A 19,765-nucleotide genomic window follows, 5' to 3' on the forward strand; every position below is an offset into this window, starting at 1 on the left:
ACTGTCAGTTTAATAACGCAATGTATATTTGAAAAGTTTATCAGATCTACAGATGCACCCGCACTAAAAGAAAAATGCCGTGACCGAGAAAAATCGGTTCACCCTCCCATAAAAAGTTATCACTTTAAAATGCGAACACATTGATTTTAGGAAAGGAAGCAATCCGAATAGCTTCAGCTCAGGGAGCAAAAGCCCTTCAGAAGTTGAACGCTTTGAAAGTCTATGTGGAAAGTTTCGGTCATGCCGAATCAGCAGCCGAAGGTTCGGCTCTTGGCGTGTGGCTTTATCAGGAGAAGAAAACGAAAAAGTACCAGATTATGATTCCGCAGTTGGAACTGTATGACGACTGCGATTGGACCGGATGGCAAATTGGATTGCAAAAAGCGGCCGCCCAGAACTTGGCCAGGCAACTGATGGACACCCCAGCTAATCTAATGACACCCACATCGTTTGCACAAAACGCTGTTGAGGCAAGTTCTATAAAAAAATATTATAATCCATATACAAAACGTTATTAACTGCTCAACCTGAAGTGAGGAGATAATCGATACCTGATTAACTATTTTTTTAAAGAATTTTCCTTGGCTTTCTGGATACTTTTACAAAGTTTTCGTATAGGTCCTGTGTAAATCTGGTGTCAACGTCGAAGTAAAAGTTAGAGGATGGGCCGAAACTCAAAAAATGTACGCTTTCCTGGCGGTCGCTCAAGGCTCTTGCGAACCACCCATCTTCTTGGAACTCAGCTACTATGGAGCTTCTCGCGATGAAAGACCAGTGGTGAGTCGGAGGAAATACTCGGTTTTCTTCCGTATTGGCCTTGGTTTTTTTGGCATATTTTACTAAAGCAAGATTATAGGTGTTGGTTGGAAAAGGCATCACTTACAACAGCGGAGGACTTTGTCTGAAGCCGTGCAATAAACAGCGCTATATGCGTGGAGACATGGGTGGGGCTGCTTGTGTAGTTGCAGCTTGTCGAGCAGTTGCAGGACTTCAGCTGCCCATTAATATTCGAGCATTGGTAAGTAAGTGAGAAATTATCCAATGGGTATTTTCTACTACTCAATGACTCATTGTATCATACATTATATTTGATTATCTGAGTGTATTCAGCTTGATTCGAAATCGACCTGCTTTTCCGAACCCGAATAGGGCAAATTAGCCAGTAGTCGGATGGTCATCATAAGTCCGAACTTAATCATTTTATTAAACTTCCAGCATTGAGGTAACAAATCTAAAACCTTTTCAATTTAAATACGAAAGTTTTCTTTTAAAACCCAACTGCTAATTGCTATTGATTTTTAAATAAAAAAGTGGCGCTTTGCTAGTAGTTCGACAATGTTTGCCAGTGCCAGTAAGGTAATTTTTAGAAGTCGGACACTCTCCGATTGGTTACATCTGCACCGTCCTGTATTTCGAATTTCATAATGACTAATAAAATGTTAATACAAATTTTCACTTGATGCACTAATATAATAAATGTTTATTGTGTAGTGTTAAAACATAATATTTATTTTAGTAAATCGGTTTTAAAAACAGGAACTAAACTGTTACTATTATCTGTAAGTACTAACATTATTTTATTGTCCATAACAGAAAATGGGCTGTTTAAAAATATCAAGACAAAGATAGTCTTGGCACTAAGAAAAACAAATAAATGATGAGCACCGATAAATTAACACACAAGCTGTTCATTCAACTGTGTTAGAAAATATGTAATAGCTAACTGACTAACTTCTTTGGTAACAATTAGTTATGGTTGGTAACACTAAAATCAACACATAAGTAAATAAACACTGACAAATAATAAACAATAAATAAATAAACGGCGCTTTCAACTTCTCTTTTTGAGTCCCAGGTTTTTGCACATTTTGCTTACTTTCTTTTTAATCCGGTCCTGCACTTTTGTTTACCGCTTTTCGTCTTTTAAGTCACTTTCGCTTTTGGTTTTATGTCTGAAACTAATGCAAAAGATGAAAAAATCTGTAAAAACCCCTTCAGAAAATGCCGAAAAAATTGTTAGTGTCCGACTTTTAATGCATATGAAATATCATATGGTTAGTGGTCGGACAATTTTTATATGTTTTAATCCCTGTAGGTGTTTGGTTTTGTTTTGTTTGGTAAAGCTTTACGAGACCCGAAAACTGGAATTTTAACATCTGAAAAACGGGTCATTTTTCACATTTTTTATCAGTAACATTTTACCACATTGTCCAAACAACTAAAAAAAGAGGTCATCAACATTTTCCCAGAAACTCTTGTTTGAAAATATCGTATTTTTGGTCTAAAACGGAGAAAACTGGTTTTGAAAAACCTTAAAAATTCTTCAGAGCGATGAGGTGACGAGTTTTCCAAATAATTGATTATAAACTTTCGCTTCTTCTGCTTGGAGAAACATTTTTGGGAAAAAAACCCAGAAAAAATTATTAGGGTTTTGTCAAAAATTCGTAGCAAAAAGTTTCCGAAAAATTTTTACAAAGCGGTTACGGAGGCGAGTGTTGCAATAAAATGTCATTTATAATTTTTCACAAAAAACGCCTGAAGATGGTCAGCATTTTTAAGTAAAACTTTAGAAAATAATGCGCTTTTTGAGTCGAAAGAACTGCGTAACAAGAACTTTGTTGAAACTGGAAGGACCTGAAATTTTAATGAAACTTTAAAAATCTTCAGAACGATGAGGCTGGCGAATGTTACAATTTTTTTTTTAAACTTGCAATCTGGTCGTTTTTTAAAGATAATCTTAACTGCTTTCGGTAAAAAACTAATTAGTTACTTTTTGTGCCAAAGTCAAAGCTGAAAAGAGTTTTCTAAAATCCCTACGAAGCAAATTTTCTAACAAAATTAATTCTTTAATTTTTTCCTGAAAAAAACCCTTGATTGTCAGAAAAGCATCAGAAAATAACGGTTTTTTTATATAAATTAAATTAATAACTTTTAGTTTTGTGTTCGGTTTTTGAGAAAACTATAACGATTTTCGGAAAAAAACAGAACAAATGTATTTTCGTTTTTGTCCCGAATTCGAAGCTGAAAAAAGTTAATGAAAATTTCCRCAAAGCTATAAATTTATATGCTAATTTTTCACGTGACAGAYTCCAGATTGCCAGCATTTTTAAGYGAAACTCTACAAAAAAGAGCGTTTTTRAGTGGAAAGAATAKCAAAAAAAATTMTGTCAAATCTAAAAAAACACAGTTTTTTTTTAGCAAACACTGTAGTCTTTAGAGGCATGGGGGTGACGAGTTTGCCAAATAATTTATTATAAACTTTTGCTTATTCTGTTCTTTGTTGGATMAACCATATAAAATTGGATAAAATTATGTGTTTTTGGTACCAAAWTCCAAGCTGGAAAGTGATTTCTAAACTTTTTSCAAAACGRCRAAGGAGGCGAGTGTAAGTAAATTTATATWATAATTTTYTGCGGGAATTACCTTAAGTGAAATTTTGGRAAATTGAGCGTTTAGAAAAAAAAGTAACTTTTCTAAAAGTGAAAAATTCTGAAAATAATAAGGTCATCAACATTTCTCCTGCAACGGAACTGAGAGTTTTATCAAGCGGTCAAGAAGCTATAAGCTTCTAGCATTACTTGAATGCGCGAAGTAGTAATGTAATTAGTATTTGTATTTGTTTATTTTTTCTGTTGGCGTTATTTTATTGCATTATTGTAATTGAACTAAAATCAAGATACATAATAAATACAATATATTATTGTAACTGAAATTGGAAAATGTTTCAGATTCCTCTATGTGAGAACATGCCGGGCTGTGCTGCAATGAGACCTGGCGACATCGTGAAAGCAATGAATGGAAAAAGCATCAAAGTGGAGTCGACCGACACAGCAGGCAGGCTCTGTCTAGCTGATGCGCTGGTATATGCGCAGAACTTTTGGCCTAGGTAAATGCAACTTGGAAAAAAGTGCAGTTCCTAATCACAATGTGTTTTCCATTGCAGATTCATTGTAGATGTTGGGACAATGACCAACGATATGAAACATTCGTTGGGCGCTTCAGCTAGTGGGGTGTTTTCCAACTCCGAAGCTCTTTGGGAATACATGCTGGCAGCCTCAATGCATACAGGGGACCGAGTATGGAGATTTCCACTTTGGGAGCATTTCACAAAGCTGGTTGCTCAGCATCACAATGTCGACGTGAAGACTTATGGACGCGGCGGCAGACCCAGGTAGAACGAGCAAAAATATGATGTGAAATGATGCAAATCATCCTAATATTGTTTCAGATGCGGAGAAGCTTGTAAAGTAGCAGCTTTCTTGAACGAATTTGTCCCCTGCGGCGACTGGCTTCACATGGACACTTATGGTGTGATGCGAACCGATGGAAAAGATTATCCGTACTTGCGGGAAGGAATGTCCGGTCGTCCCACTAGGACATTGGTAGAATTTTTGTCCCAGCTAGTGTGTCACCGTGAATGAGATGATCAACGTTCATTCTTTGTCCAAAATGTAAGCGACCTGTAGAACTTGTGCGAACGTTATAGTGGTATGATTCCTGACAAAGATTGTTTTATTTTGTATTTTTGTACTAATATTTCTTTTTACCTATGAATATAAATGATGTTTCTATTACTCGGGTCTGATTACTGCCGATTTCGGCTAGATATGTTTGGGAGAGTTTTTAAAGGCATTCCTACACGGATAGCGTAGGGATCAGATAAAAAAAATGGAACTTTGGATCTTTTTTCCACAAAAGGTGTTCTTTAGCACAAAACTGTGAGAAGATTGAGAGAAAAGTAACTTATAAGCAAATATAGAAAGTTGTTTTGTATGCACAGATACTAATCTAGAAAAGCTACTGGCAATAAAAAATGCTCAAATACGCAAACAGATCAATTTCGCAGTCTATATTCTAGGAGGAAACGACTTTTTCAGGCGTAGAAATAGTTCACTGATAAATTATGGATGGATATAAGAAAAACTTTTACTATTACTTTTAGTAATAAACTACAATTCAGTGTCTGCTTCTAATAATTTTATTATTTTTCCTTTGCAACACTTCAACCGGTATTTTTTCTGCCTTTGTTACATCTGGTTCACAAAATACTCGTTAGCTTCACCCTATCTATATACTCTTCACTTCGATATTTAGCACCAATAAATTTGAATTCTTGAAGGACTTAATTAGGTAAACGTATCTACATTTAACTCTACTGTAATTCCTTTTGTTGAGTTCTGTGAACGTTAGAACTGTTTCATCGTAATTCTACTAAGTAGTGTAATAATTATTACGAAATTAAGACGTTTCTAAAAATACATTACTTGCATTTTTAAGCGAATTTACAGTTGGTGCCATTTGGCACATGCACATATCGAAAATGCGTTCCGCGATATGTTTTCTATATCAGTCTATGTATTTTAGTAATAATACACAAATTTTCTATATATTATCGATCAACTTCTACAGGGTGTTCCATTATATTATGAGATTTTTGGATTCTACTCCAAATTCAAAATGTATTTCATGTCCTATACCTATACCAAAGTGTTAAACAAATAAGTTTCCAAAGAAAGTTGAGAAAACCGCCTAAAATCAATTTTTTCAAATGGAAATCCCCCATTTTTCATGATTTTGTCTTATTCGGGATAAACACCCTGTATGTGGCTAAATTCTGTTATTTTGACATTTACTCTATGACACCTCAAATCGGGTTTTCTAACCGAAACCCATCTAAAACGTGAAGAATATCCTGAAGAATTCTGAATGGCCAATAAGGCTAATTTGGAGTAGAATCCAAAAATCTAATAATTTACAGGGTGTTCCATTTAAAATTGGCAAGTTGATATCTACTTCCGGTACAACCGGAAGTGTGTCCATCTTGAAAATATTTTAAATCGCGTGCCCCCAATGACTTCGACACACTGGCCAATTTTCAAAATTCTCCTAATTATAGTTTGCCAGATATCGATCGCGGCGGTTCTCGGTGGGACACCCTGTATAGAAACGAGACTTAATTAACAGGTTACAACAAGTAGAGAAACAATATTGAATCTCTCTATTTTATCACTTTTTTGTTGCTCATTTTTGACCATTCTTTATATGTATGTAGGTGTGAGCTTAGTTTGGCTCGGAAATATTATAAAGTATACAAGATAAAAGATGTAAGCGCAACTATTACATTAATTGCTAGGCAGACGATAAGTACATAATATTCAACAATTTTTTTAAACGTATTAGTGAATTTAAATTAAATTTGACGAGCAATGAACAAATTTATTATAAAAATTTCATATAAGTACATACATATACATAAATAAAATAATGCTCGTTCAGTTTATTTCCAGGTATAAGTTTTTGCGGCTTCTTTATTGACTATCTACTTCCATTTTATCCGTACTTTTTTAGTATTATTCAAATGTCTTAGTATGGAAATAAGTCCCAAACGTAGAATCAAGATTTTTTATGAGTTTTTCCGAAAACAACGTCGGTAAAGAATTAACATCATAGGAAAAAATGTTATAATAAATTAAAGTTGTAGTTAATTAATCAAATAAAAAGGTTTGTAATGGGGTTTTAAAAATGTTAATTATGGATGTCCTTTAATTATGGATGTTCAAATGGTTTGTTATTAAAATTATATTTAATCCAAACGGTTTTAGCTCTATGATAGATACTAAGTACTTTTTTAGCACTATTAAATAATTTGGATTTAAAATTTAGTAAATACAGCTTGGTAAACGATGTTTTATATATAGAAATATTGGAAGAAATTAGAACATCTGCAAAAAATGGTTGATTTTGTAGCAATTTATCAATGGCAAATTGAATTACGGGTTTTTTAGTTGGGCTTTAATAAAAAGTCTGACAGTTGCAGTCACGCATGGATTTGAATTGAATGAATACTTATACAAGACCGATATTTATACACCAAATTAGTCTGTTGAAATTGCAATTTTCTGCACAAATTTGATCTAAATTCAGTATTTTCAAATGATTAACATTTCAAAATTTGCGAATCAATAAACAATAAAATACTAAGGTTGTTTTTGCACTCTTTGATAAAAACAGATTTGGTTTTTTAGTTGTGTAAGTGCCGATTTTTGTTGATTTTTCTCTGTTTTTGACAAATTATTTTTCTTTAAAATTCCTGTTAGAACCTTGCTATTTTCGATTTACTTGCAGTTTTCGTCGACTTTTGTCAATTTAAAAGCTTTGAATTTTTCAATTTCTGTTACATTTCGCTGTTGTTGAGTTTTTTAGTGCATTATTAACTTCAGAGCTGTTTTGAGACTATTTCCTAAAAAAACAATTATTTCTTTGAATTCACTAATTTAGTGGAAATTTCCATTGATTTTTGGCCATTTATAAGATTTCAAGTTCATAAATGTGCGAATTAAATTAAAGAAGTGCTTTAAAGGTGTTTTTAGGCTATTTGATAAAGAAAGCTTGGCTTTTCTAGTTGTGCAAGTGTCGATTTTTAGGTAATTTTTCTCTGTTTTTGAAGTTTTTTCCCAATAAATCGCTAATAAATCACTAAATTACTGTTGCAGTCTTGCCAGTGATAATTTTCGTCAATCTTTGACAATTTTTTTGATGACGATTAGCATTTACTTTTGGAACTTCCGTTACAAGTTTTTCTTTCGAAAATCGACCAGGAAAATTAAGGATTTGAAATTAAACTTGAAGGTTGTTTTGCGAGCGTTTGACGAAAAAAAATCTGGGTGCTGGTAATTTTTCTCTATTTTTGCTAATTTTTTCTATAAGAACTAATAGACAAAATTGCTTTTTTAGTCGTCATTGCTGCATTGAAAAGCGTTGAATTTCTCAAGTTTTTCATAAAATGTGTCAATTAAATTAAAGATGAGCTTCAAAGCTGTTTTTAGACTATTTGATGCAGAAGACTTTGCTTTATCAGTTGTGCGTATCAATTTTCACGTGGATTTCCTCAATGCTCAACAATTTTTCTAGTTCAAAGTTTGATTAAATTAGAGTAAACACTAACTTACTGCCTCATTAACAACACGACTTGCAGCTGATCGCAAAACTCAAGAATTTATGAAAAGTTGGCAAAATTCGAGTGTCTTGTGAACTTTGGCCCATTTTGTCAATCAAATGTCATCAATGTGGAATAGATCGGTACATTCTGCTGGCCAATGGGAGAAACTGTGTTTTATGAGGAAACTTACTGTTACATTAACTGTTATATCCTGCAGCAGCATCTTGGCTTATAAATTCTGCAAAAAGTGTATGTTTTGATTAAAAGATGGTACTTTCTCAACAGTGTGAATGTAATAATTGCGCTTATATCCATCTATACTTATACATACAACCTAATGAACGTTATTGTTATAAAGAACTATAGACAGCAATGTTGGGCATGCATTTGAATATTTCCGCTACCGAAAAATGCAATCAGGGTCTTTGATATGTACAAACTTTCCAAGAATGTATATTGTCATATTTCCATCCAGTGAACTAAGAGCTACAATGTCTAATGTCTCTATTCGAAGTCAAAAGATCATTGTGGTTCAAACCTCTGAAACCTGATCTTGCAGCTGCGAATGGCCCTCCTTGACCACAACGCTAATGTTTCTAAATTCGTAGTCTTTCACCTGATAATGATCTTCCTCCTGATCCATGTAGTCGGGTGGATTTTGGCTTTTGTAGTCGTACAAGTTGCCCAAATAATTGAAACGGTTGATTGGTTCGGTGACGCTGATCTGAGGAAGATCTTGGCCAACCGTCAGCTACAGCTATGTTTCCGACTGTCCCAAGTTGGTGCTGGTGGATTCTTTGATTATGTGCATCGTCTTGGACTTCTCATTCAAAGAGTCGTATAGAGGATATTCACAGCAAATGATAAACTTTAAGAACTGGGGCACTTCCTCGTAGATCGCTGGCGGAATGGGGATTAGTGGTGAAGTGGAGGATTTGTAGTAACGATAATCAGTATCGCTAAAACAATTTTTTTTTTGAAATTCTGGCTATGTCATTGACCTTTCTTATACATACTCGCGATACTTTTCATCAGAGCATCGTTCTAGCAGGGGAATCCCTGATAGGAACAATATTATCAGACTGGTGAATATGGGGGACATGATTGCCACCCATTCGATTCCTTCAAGGACGTTTAAGGATATCACGAATATTCCCCACCAGAGCACTATTTCTCCAAAGTAGTTTGGATGTCTGGATAATCTCCACAAACCTAATGCGATTAACGTGTATTAGTTTTGCAAGTAAGTTTAAAAAAATACTGGATTTATGTGTGAACATCGGACAATTATTGCTCTTTTTCAGATTAAAGCTCAACGTTCCATGCAGGCGCTTCTCAATGGATGGATATTTGTTTAGATTAGAATATTCTTGAAAATTTGAATTTGAAAATCACTGCGGGTAACCGATCTAAGATCATTTCAAGATCCGCACTTGCAATTATTCCGGAAGTAGGCAAAGTAAGTTGGTAATTAAGGTGGAACACTTAACTTAAATAAAAAATGAAATTTGCGCGCTCTAAAATTAATGTTAAAATTTGGGTTTACAATTATTTTGAAATCGGGTTTTGTTGAAAAGCACACACAGTTTAATTTCTGTTAATATAGAGTGTGAAAACTACATTCAGGATTTAAAATGCTAAAATCGCCTATTTTGTTTTTAAATCCCTAGTAGTAATAATTTTCCCTGATTTGATCCCCAATGAGGGAATCTCCTTTTCCCTGATAAGTAATTTTGTCTAAAGTTACCTACGCCAACAATGATTAGATTCCCAGATATTTTTACCGTTTGAAAATTCCTTTTATATTTAAGTTATCGCAAGAACATGCGAAACGGTTGTAGTGCGATACCCGCGAAAGCCCAACCATGTGCTGTTAAGCAAATTAAAAGAAAAATATAAAAAATAAACAAATAAATCAAATATAAGCAGTGTTCTTCTAAAGCTCTGTATTAACATTTTTCACAATATAAAACACCAGTTAAGAGACCAGTGTTTCTCAAAAAGACCCCAAATTAAATAATTAATGCGCTGTTAATGAATCTTCCATTTAGGGATCCTTTCAACAACATATCAAGTTAAAGAAAGAGTCCGTTCATTGTTGCACAGTTTAAAAAAAATTGAATGAGTTTCATGGGGGCGCATACCAAAGCAAAGTTACGTATTCTGCCCAGCTGCCAAAGTTAAAATTCTGATGAAAATCGAGCGAAAAACTGACTAATCGAAAAATTATTGTCCAAATTATGGCATGCATTCATCGCTCTTGATGATGCGACCAAAGACGCATTTATAAATAAAATGGACTAACTGTAGGTCTGCCATTTAGCCAGCTTTTCCATAAAATATCCAGCGGCAAAAGATTAACATTTTGTACAAATCCATCCAAAGGGCTGATCTGCGAACTCATAAACTCTCACTCAAAATCAAGTTAGATATGCCAGTCCTGTTATCGATGTGAGCAAAGAATAGTTCACAAATCATGACCTGGACTAAATGCGGATCTGCCATTTAGTTTTAGTCATCTTTTAACTAATTTTCAAGCTATAGAAGTCCAAAGTTTTATAAAAATGTTGCAAGAGAGTTATAAGAGACCGCGCCAAAATCAAGTTAAGCATTTAGTCGCTTCAATGCTGCGGACAAAGATCAACAGTCTGGATCTGCAATTTAAATAGACTTTACCCAAAATATCAAGCTTCAAAAGGAAAAATTTTCGGGAAAATCGAGCAAAGGACTACTTGGGAAAATTTTGTCAAAATCAAGCTACGTACTCCGCAGCTCATAATGATGCGAGCAAAGAAGCGTTTATGAACGTGACTCTGCCATTGAGCGTTTACACAGAATATCAAGCTGAACAGCTCAAATTTTAATAAAAATCGATTAAATCGACTGGTACAAACAAAGTGTATTCCGCCCCACGATTGGACTTGTTTATATTTGGCTGGAAAAGCTGTTTTGTTTGCGGCTATCATCAAAACCAGTTTAAATCAGACACCTACCTTTGAAAATGTAGCCATATACACTGGAACTTTCAACAACATTGTAAACAACGAAAAAAACTGGAATCGAACTGCGAAGCAAAGGAATTAGTCATCCAAAGGGCGAACAAGCAAATTATTATATCATCAGGTTGGTTCCGTTGTTCGGTGTGTGAAACCGGTGAAAACTTTCATATCGCATGCATTTTTTTCCAAAAGCAGAGCAAGTGTTCAGTTTCTTACAGGCAACGAACGAAATAAGTCGTAGATTTTTGATGTCTTTCCGGGATTTAGAGACTGATTTGGTGCCACTAAAGTGGATGCTGTAGACCATCATCCTGTCCGTTAACTGAAGGCTTTAGTGGAAGTTTTCAAATTCTTGTGAATCTTCAGGGTGTGTTCAAGTGTAGTGCAACCTTTTTGAGGATTTGATGATTAATGGGAAGACAAGTGAATGGAGCGCCAGCTTGTAGAAACCTGGTAAGAATGATCTCGATATATCAATCTCTTAGCTGCAACTGATTCTACTTTTCCGAAAAGCAACTGAAGTTTTATGCATTCTTTATATTTATCGCTCTTCTTTCTTCGCGCTGATTTCAAATTAATTGCCTTTGGACAGACTTCCTGCTGTATTAAACACATTTTCTTCTTTCTTTCCAGGTGGCCCGATGCAGCTTTCGGTAAGTTTGGCATTACTTTGCCCCTGGTTGCCATGTAGATGTAGAACTTTTAGTCCCATATTATTCACTTGTATTATTTTATTATATTGATATATGCCATATTTATTCGACGAGTAACGACGAAGGAGAGTCTAGATTCTGAAAATGGGTTTTTCAATTTCTTTTTATTACATTTTAGTAAAATTTTTAAACGCTAAATGTAAAACAAAAGTCGTTCTCCTGTGAACTACACGTTTTATGCCTTGTAAGGTTTTTAGCATCAATTATTGCTGTTTTCCTGTTATTATTGCACTCTAAACTATACGGTTCTTGTATTCTCAATAAGGATTGCTCAGACATAAAAAGTTCACTTTTTTTGCTGTTTGGTGCCAGCACATCTTTAGATATTTTCGAAGCAAAAATATCAAGTATTAGTGTTTTGCTGCTGCAAGTTCAAATGTTTGCTGTTTGGAAAATTAATAACACCCCAGAATCCAGACTAAAGAGCCTAAAGGGTATGTGAATATTGTATATTACTATGTGATGGTCTGGATGGTCCTGGCCTACCAGATTAGATTTCGGGCTCTTTTTTAAAGTTTAAGACACGCAAATGCTTGTTATCAAAAAATTCGTGCTAGGAAATTTCAAGGGCCAGGATCCATCCGACTATTCCAGATTTTTTGCTGCCCAGCGCCCTTCAGGCTGTAAGTGGTCCAGATCAAGATTATAACCAGATTTGCGGCTGTTTTTCTAAATTTAATTTCATGTCATTCAATGGCGACGAGTTTTTTGTGAAAAAAATTGTGGTTGTAGCGAATTTCAACGGTCTGGAGCCGGATACTATTTTATTTTGTAGAAGTAGATGGCAACCAGGGATGTAGTTTTTCTTTTTTTTTTCATTTATGCTGCTCGCATGTGCAGGTTTGTGGATTTTTTGGAGCAAATTTCTATTTCGCTTTTTGCTCATTTTTGAAAATGGTAGCGCATTTATTTTAGTATGCTTAGCCAATTGCCTATTTTAATATTTTCACACTTTTTATTGTCGTGTAAAAAGTTTGTTTATCGTTGAAGGTTTTTTTGCGCTTACACACTTACACTGTGGATTTTTTCAGGCGAATTTCCTTGTCGCTTTTTGCGGATTTTCTCTATAGGGTTTTGGAAAACGGCAGCGCATTATATTATCGGTTTCTTAGGTAAATCGCTGAAATATTTTAGAAGTTTTTTGCAACTTTCCATCCTAATTTGATTCTATATTGTAAGTCTCAAAGTCTCAAAATTGAAGTGTTTGTTTGCAGCTTTGACCTATTCATATCGTATTATATCCATTACTTGGTGGATATTTTTTTCAGGTACAACAAGTCCCTTTGCAAAATGTCTCCATTTACTAATTCGTTTTCTTACAGCTTTGAATTTGGAAAAATTCGCGTGTTCTTTGTGTCGTGTGAATCGCGTCCTTAAATCGGAAATATAGAGTCATTGTGGCCTTTACGGCAAGTGCGGTAGTTCATCCTGCCTAATTATGCAGTTGATTAAAGTTTTCAAGTCGGAGTAGGTTTAAATTTTGCGTTCCAGTTATGTATAGACTTTTAGACGATTAATGGGCAGAAAATGGAGGATAGGGCGCCAGCCTGCAGAAAGCTGGTAAGTATGATTTCTAATCTTTTTTTCCGAAAAGCAACTGAAGTTTTATGCATTCTTTACATTTCTCTCTCTCTCTGCTTTGTTGATTTTAAATAACTTGGCTTTAGGCAGATTTCCTGCTGTATTAAACAAATTTTCTTCTTTCTTTCCAGATGGCACGATGCAGATTTCGGTAAGTTTGGCATTATTTTGTCCCTGGCGGAAATTAAGTAGTGGACCTTTGAGTCCCATACTGTTGACTTGTATTTTACGATATTGTTGCATTTAAAATTTATTCGAAAAGGAACGAACGACAAGAGAGTTTATGGCTTTTGGATCGGGTTATTACAAATTTTAAATTCGATTTTTGCGAAATTATTTTAACGCAAGATTTTATACATTGACTACGGATTTTTTGTGGTAAACTGTGTGTCTTTATTTGAAGTTCTACAGCATAAATGTAAAATCAGTGTGGTTCTGTAAACTACACGTTTTATCGTCGTGTGAGATATTTTGTATCAATAATTAGTGTCTTTCTCTAGTGAATTCCAATCTAAATTAAACGGTTCTTGAATTCCCAGAAAGAATTGCTCAGATTTACGAATTTTTACTTTTTTCCCTCAGCTTTTCAACCCTAAATAGTAATTTAATTATTAAATACATAAAATAAGGTCTAACTGTTTTTAAAAGGCAACAATAAACGATAGGTAGATTTTTTACAGCTTAGTCGATATCGGTTTCAAAACAGATGTTCGGACCCAAATGCGCTCTCTCCTTTAAAAACACTCGTCTTTCCAATTGAAACTAACCGAAAGTAAAGTTTTATAAAAATCGCCCATCAAACTGGTTTTATTCAGCTTCGTAAATACCTCAAAATTGATATGAATGGATGGAATGGAAACATTTCATGGTTCCTTTCCCGTTTTTGCTCATTTCTCGGAAGCAAAATGAGCAAGAAGAGCTGATATTTACATCATTCCAGGGAGAACTAAATGCTTTTTAGAAATTGTACCATCGATAACGAAATGTTGGCAGTTTTCTCAAAAAAGTCTTGATTGATTTCAAGAAGTCTTAGATTTGCGTGCTTTTTTTTTGAATTGCAAAATCGACTCAAACATGACCCTGCTTTCTTCAAAGTTTCTCAAGCCCCAATTTGAGCCACAGAATTCGATTTGGCATCATTGGATAGAGAATTGAAAACTGGATTCAGTCATAGCAACATAAGTGATAAATTCAAGTAGTTTTGACCCAGAAAGCGAAGTTTGGATATCAGACAATTAGGTGCAAGATCAAGCCAAAATTTCATGTTCTCCGTCCGGTTTTTGCTCATTTCTCGGAAGCATAATGAGCAAGAACGTTCATTTTTAGATCATTCCAGAGAGAACTAAATGGCCTTTGTTATGACCCCCCTGGACCCGCCCTTCAATTTCATAAATATCCCCAAAATCCTGATTATTGTCAGCTCAATAAATATCGGTTTTAAAATAAATGTTGCAATCCAACTACAGCCTATTCTATAAAAATTCGCACCTTTCAAGCAGAAGTATGTGTCAATTTAAAAGTTTTACCATCCTTAGCAGGAACTTGGGTCTAAAACGTGTGGAAAGTTGCAATAAAATCGTCTTTAATACTGATTTTTCCCAGATTAGTTAATAACGGTCGGAATCGAATGCATGGAACTTCAGCTTAAGCCATCTAAACGGATCAGCATAATAACAAATTCCAGTTTAAATGAATTACTTCGTAACTTCGCGGTTTATGCTTAACTAATTTGTGATTGATTCAATCTTAAATTATTATTATAAATATTATATTAAATTAAACCATTTTAATATAGATCGTCAGCAATTTGTAACGTTTGATGAATTTTACACGATGAGTCAGAAGTTCTTACCATCATTGCACCATTTGCCTTGATTCACGGGATCTTGCCGAAACGAAAACTTCTGCAAATCCGCATAAGTTTCCGCTAAAAATCCGATTATAAATAGGCAGGTTCCAGTTGAATCCAAAGTGGTCATGGTTTTGGGAGCTAAAGGGATTGAATGTCTTGGAGAGTTGATTATTATCACTGGAAGACTAACGACGTAAACCCAAATTGCCTAATAACATAAAACTGTTTCAGAATATGACTCTACCATTGGTACAAGTTGACGCTAAATAATGTAAATAGTTCAAAACGAACTTTTAACTTGTTAAGTAATTGCCCTCACCTGAAACGTCCAAAATATCGCAAACCGAATAGTGTTACTCTTCGTGTCTTCGAACTGTTTATCTCTTCCAATCTTGATAATCCTGTAGAATAAATATCCTGATAATCGAAGACCCCAAATACACACAAAAGTTGTAACCATCAGTTGCCTGCTGTCGTAGGTTTTCTGAACAAAGTAAGTCGTATTAAAGTGAAGAGTTTGCTTGTGTGTGAAGAAACGTACCTTGTTTCCTCCTTGGCCCAGAAAAAAAGTTAGTAGGGCTAAAACTATAAAGTTTATTCCGCCAGCAAAGTCGGTCACTTTATCCATGTCGAATAATGCCACAATTAGGAAGAACACTACTTGCATTGTTACGGTGACTATTGCGCTAATAGCGAAATGGTCTTGGTCGAAAATTTCCACTGCCATTATTCACTGAAACGTTTCACACTAACCTAGCTGAAAAATTACATTCCAGTAATAAGAAAACTCAATTAAATGCATTTAAAAAATCAACAAGAAACTGATAAAGCAATAAAAACAAGTCTTTCTGAAGGCTTTCTAAGCCGACATGTTTCATACATATGCTCAATTCGTATAGATATTAAGCAATAAGTTTTAATTCAATTTCATTTACTAAAATGTGTCAGGAACTTAAAAAATAGCGGGTTTTTCCATTTTGTATGGGTAATTGTGGGTTTTCTAGATGATTCACATTTCAGCAATTTTGCCCGAATAACGGCAAGAAAATGTATTTTTTTGTGTCTTCGGCTACCAGGCTGGCAATTTTTCTCACTGAAAATTTAAACAAATTACGGTGCGCAATTGGGGTTTGTAAGACATTTAGAAGTTGTGTTCAATGCTTGAACGCTTGAGAGTATTTATATTTGGAAGCTTTATATTTTCAATAAACCTTTGGACAACTTTTTCTTACCATAGCTGGAACACTAAACCTTTTCTGTATTCTATTAATTTGTTATTTAGTGGTGCAAGAATAATTAGCTGAATTTTTCTTTGACATTTTCTTTTTCGATTATTATCATGCAGTGTTTAAAAAAACTAATTTTGGAGCATTTTTTCTGAACGGCTTCAACTGTTAATCAAGAAAATACTTCACCGCAAAACTTCTTATCTTTGAACACTTGCAACTTAATAACAGTCAGGGTTTGAACGTTTGTTTAAACGAACATTTTTCCTTGGAATGACTGAAAAACAAGCTCTTAAATTCATATTACTTTTTTTTAAGTTAAGTTGACGTTCTTACGCAGAAAAACGCATTTTTTGCCCTCACAATAGTAAACATACAGCATAATCTAGTACCATTTAGTAGTCATTTAAAGAAAAATCTTAAAACGTTTCCGGTGAAAAATACAAGCTTCCGAACTGTAATTTCATGTTGTTCAATTAAACAGAGAATACAAATACTCTAAATTTGTGAAAACCTACGAAAAAATATAATAAGGAAAACAAAGTCAAAATTGAACATACATATAAAATACGTTTAAAATCGTTTTCCGCATGTGTTAGCTTAATTGAACTTAATTAATTTAAATACTGCACAAAACCTTTGTATATGAACATCTTGTTTTTTGTTTAAAGGTTTTTAGCGGTTAATTTACCAAATTATGAAAAAATGTATACTGGATAAAATTCTGTAATTATTTATCCAATAAATAACTTGTTTTTGCATGTCAATCAGGTACTTTTAACATTTTATTTCCAACCCTATTCAGTTTTAGGCCTTTGGCACAGTGTTAAATGATGCAAAAAGAAGCAAAAAATTAACTTTAGGTAGGAAGATAAAAAGTGTTCTTATTTCTTTTCTTCTGCATCTGCCACAATTTTTGTCTTTTTAGGATTTGGTCCTTTTCAGTTTATCGGCAAAAATTGCCATTTTCTACCACCAGCAGATAATTGAAAAAATCCAAAGGAACCATTTGAGCGAATATGTTTCAACGTAGAATAAAGTTCAAAAAACAGTTAATGAATTAACTGGTTTTTCAACTGTAAATTAATTACACGAAATAGAAAAAGCACAAAATGAAGAACAAATAAAACTTTAAACGTTTGAAAATTGCAACCAAATTTTGAAAAAAACGCTATTTATTTCACAAACGCGCAAAACTTTAACTCATTTACTTTAGCGGAAAAACTGGATCTGAAGAACCCCCAACCTCTCTTTATTTGCCATGACCTTTATCATTCAAGCAATGCTCAATCGATAGAACTTGGTCTCAAAAATGGAGCAACAGAGAGAAGTCCAAGGTCAGAAGCAGCATCCTGAAGGATCAATACATTTTAAAACGTTCTGCTCTTAAAGCTCTGCTTGCGAAAAACAACAGGTTTGAAAAAATATCTTTAAGCATGCAGATTATTGAGGAAATGCAATAAAAACACCTATAAAAGTGCTGTGAGCTTGAGTGGGCTAAACCTTAAATAAAATGTTTAATTTCAATACATACCGTACGTACAAGCTCTAAAAATAAATTACAAAGTAAATAATCAGGCAATATTAGGTCACTTTCATGCGCCTATTAAACACATTGACGCTAAATGGAAAGCAATTACCTATAAGTGTCTACCTTAGATTATTGCACGTTGGTCTAAAACTACTCAATTGGAAAGGAGGAAATCACTTGCAAAACACTTACAGAGAATCGTATATAATATTTTAGTCCGCAAAAGCGTCCCGACGCATTGCGTCCATTGCCTTCCACTGTGGAGACATCTAGACTACTGGCTAAAGTCTCAGCTGGAAAATTCGGACGAGATATCTCGGGAAATGGAAAGAGATGGAGAGAAAATGTGGAAATATTTCCACGCAATGTTTGTGCTCCCACACAATCAGCTCGTTCAACATCGGAAAAGTGTTGCAACAATATTTGATCAATGATTCAAAGTATCCAGCTAAAAAAATTGTTGGGATTGGAAAACGAGTTCAGAAAATAATGAAATACGCGAAACCCTTTAACCAGTATATTCAGGAAAACTTCTACAAATATGCGACGAGTTTTTTTGTGTAGACTTTTACACAGTTAATAAGGTTTTTGCGGTATATTTTTAATTAAATGTTGCTGATATAAATAGCTTCTAATGTTTCGCATTTAAAGGCAAAGAAAAACATTCGAAGGCTGGCCATTTCCTATAATAAACCATATTAGCAAATAACCAATAGTTAGCAGATAGAGAAGCTGATAAGAGCCAGACTATTTTTTTCAGTTATACAAAATGTATCGGAAAGACGTGCCAAACTAAAATTAAAAATTTTAAGCAAAAGAACATCAACGTTTTTATTATAATCAGGAACCTGTAAAATATTCATTCAAATTTTTCTTCGGTTAATTCCTTTAGCTGCATAATTCAGATTGTCTATAAGAGATTACCGGGTGAGTCACAAGACTCAATGATAATTTATTTATCCAATACTTTAAAATACTTCCCTATGTGATGAGCAGAGGCCACAAACTGTTGTTTACAAAATTAATTTAGGATTTTACGTGCTCAAATCTACTGATTACAAAGCGAATTAAAAATGATTTTAAAAAAATCGTGCATTTTTGCAAATCGTTTTATTTATAGAACATACTCCATAAACCGAACCCAAAAGTAAACTATGATTAATATAAGTAAATTTATAAAATATTCAAAAGCTTGTTTTTTCGTAATAAATTCTGTAAAATGTTGCAACATTTTTTCGTAGTACATTTTCTAACTGTACAACTAGTAAACTCTTGAAAATTTCCTGATGCTGACTGAAAATCGAAACTTTTTGAACACATAAAACGCACTTTACTCCAGAAAACATGCAAAAAAGTAAAAATCTGGTTTCTGCGAAAATAAATGCCAAACTTGTGCCTGTCTAGACAACCGCAAATTATAAAAAAATATCGAAAATAGCCTGATCGTGTATCAAAATTGAAACTTTTTCAACTGATAAAATCGACTGGTTTTTGAATAAATAACTGTTAAACTCCGGCCTGCATAAACAAGCGAGAAAATTCTATCAAAATTTGAAAATCGAAATGTTTTTCACTTATTGAATGCAGTTTATTCTACAATTTTTGAAAATTTTTGAAAAATGTTAAGAACGAACTCTAAGAATTGGATACAAAAGTAATTCTCCAGCTTTGGAAGTTCCTGACTATACCACAAAACCTCACACAAATATCACCCTTTAACTTAACTGGTTTCTGAACAAATAACTCTGAAACTCCGGCCTGCATAAACAATTACGCAAACCAAAAACAAAATCAGGCAAAAATCTGGAAAAATAGTTCCCGAAAATTCCCTGAAGATGATGGGAAATCGAAACGTGCACTTTGCCCTACAATTATCGAACTACGACTTGTGTAAATATCCGCCAAAATCACACAAACTTTGAAA

General features: G+C 34.1%; 2 protein-coding genes across 8 annotated transcripts in view; one reads left to right on the forward strand and one right to left on the reverse strand.

The window, feature by feature from the left end:
- Window positions 1-4,574, forward strand: part of LOC109543374 (cytosol aminopeptidase) — an 8,668-nt gene extending 4,094 nt beyond the window's left edge. Inside the window, exons 2-7 of the mRNA XM_048668873.1 lie at window positions 151-470; window positions 619-777; window positions 857-1,018; window positions 3,729-3,886; window positions 3,944-4,171; window positions 4,229-4,574. Of these exons, the coding sequence (XP_048524830.1) occupies window positions 151-470; window positions 619-777; window positions 857-1,018; window positions 3,729-3,886; window positions 3,944-4,171; window positions 4,229-4,421 (1,220 nt within the window). The 3' untranslated portion in view covers window positions 4,422-4,574. The remainder of the gene's footprint in view (window positions 1-150; window positions 471-618; window positions 778-856; window positions 1,019-3,728; window positions 3,887-3,943; window positions 4,172-4,228) is intronic.
- Window positions 1,489-18,289, reverse strand: LOC109543373. Of its 7 annotated transcripts, none has more exons than XR_007282068.1 (7): window positions 17,965-18,289; window positions 15,626-15,841; window positions 15,404-15,568; window positions 15,085-15,292; window positions 8,956-9,151; window positions 8,556-8,898; window positions 1,489-1,958 (listed from the first exon to the last, which is right to left on the reverse strand). XR_007282068.1 is itself a non-coding variant. In XM_048668876.1 (6 exons), the coding sequence occupies exons 2-6, from the start codon at window positions 15,809-15,811 to the stop codon at window positions 8,697-8,699; spliced, it is 957 nt and encodes a 318-aa protein (XP_048524833.1). In that variant the 5' UTR covers window positions 15,812-15,837; window positions 18,034-18,289; the 3' UTR covers window positions 4,963-8,696. The 7 variants fall into 7 exon arrangements, 5 of the variants coding, with proteins under 5 accessions (XP_048524833.1, XP_019768619.1, XP_048524832.1 ...); XR_007282067.1 differs by lacking the exon at window positions 1,489-1,958 and adding an exon at window positions 4,963-8,425 and having other exon boundaries at window positions 8,478-8,898; XM_048668876.1 differs by lacking the exon at window positions 1,489-1,958 and having other exon boundaries at window positions 4,963-8,898; window positions 15,626-15,837; window positions 18,034-18,289.
- Between the last annotated feature and the right edge of the window lie 1,476 nt (window positions 18,290-19,765).

Source organism: Dendroctonus ponderosae, unplaced genomic scaffold (genome assembly GCF_020466585.1).
Source record: "Dendroctonus ponderosae isolate FM_Combo_2020 unplaced genomic scaffold, Dpon_F_20191213v2 Dpon_F_20191213_8, whole genome shotgun sequence".
In the NCBI taxonomy this organism is placed as follows: Eukaryota; Metazoa; Arthropoda; class Insecta; order Coleoptera; family Curculionidae; genus Dendroctonus; species Dendroctonus ponderosae.

Excerpts from the sequence above, each read along its gene's own strand:
- LOC109543373 (XM_048668876.1), bottom strand. The coding sequence starts at position 15,811 with ATGGCAGTGGAAATTTTCGACCAAGACCATTTCGCTATTAGCGCAATA. Across the intron at positions 15,569-15,625 it reads TGGGCCAAGGAGGAAACAAG|AAAACCTACGACAGCAGGCA; the intron begins GTACGTTTCTTC and ends TACTTTGTTCAG. Across the intron at positions 9,152-15,084 it reads AGGCAAATGGTGCAATGATG|GTTTGTGGAGATTATCCAGA; the intron begins GTAAGAACTTCT and ends TAATCGCATTAG.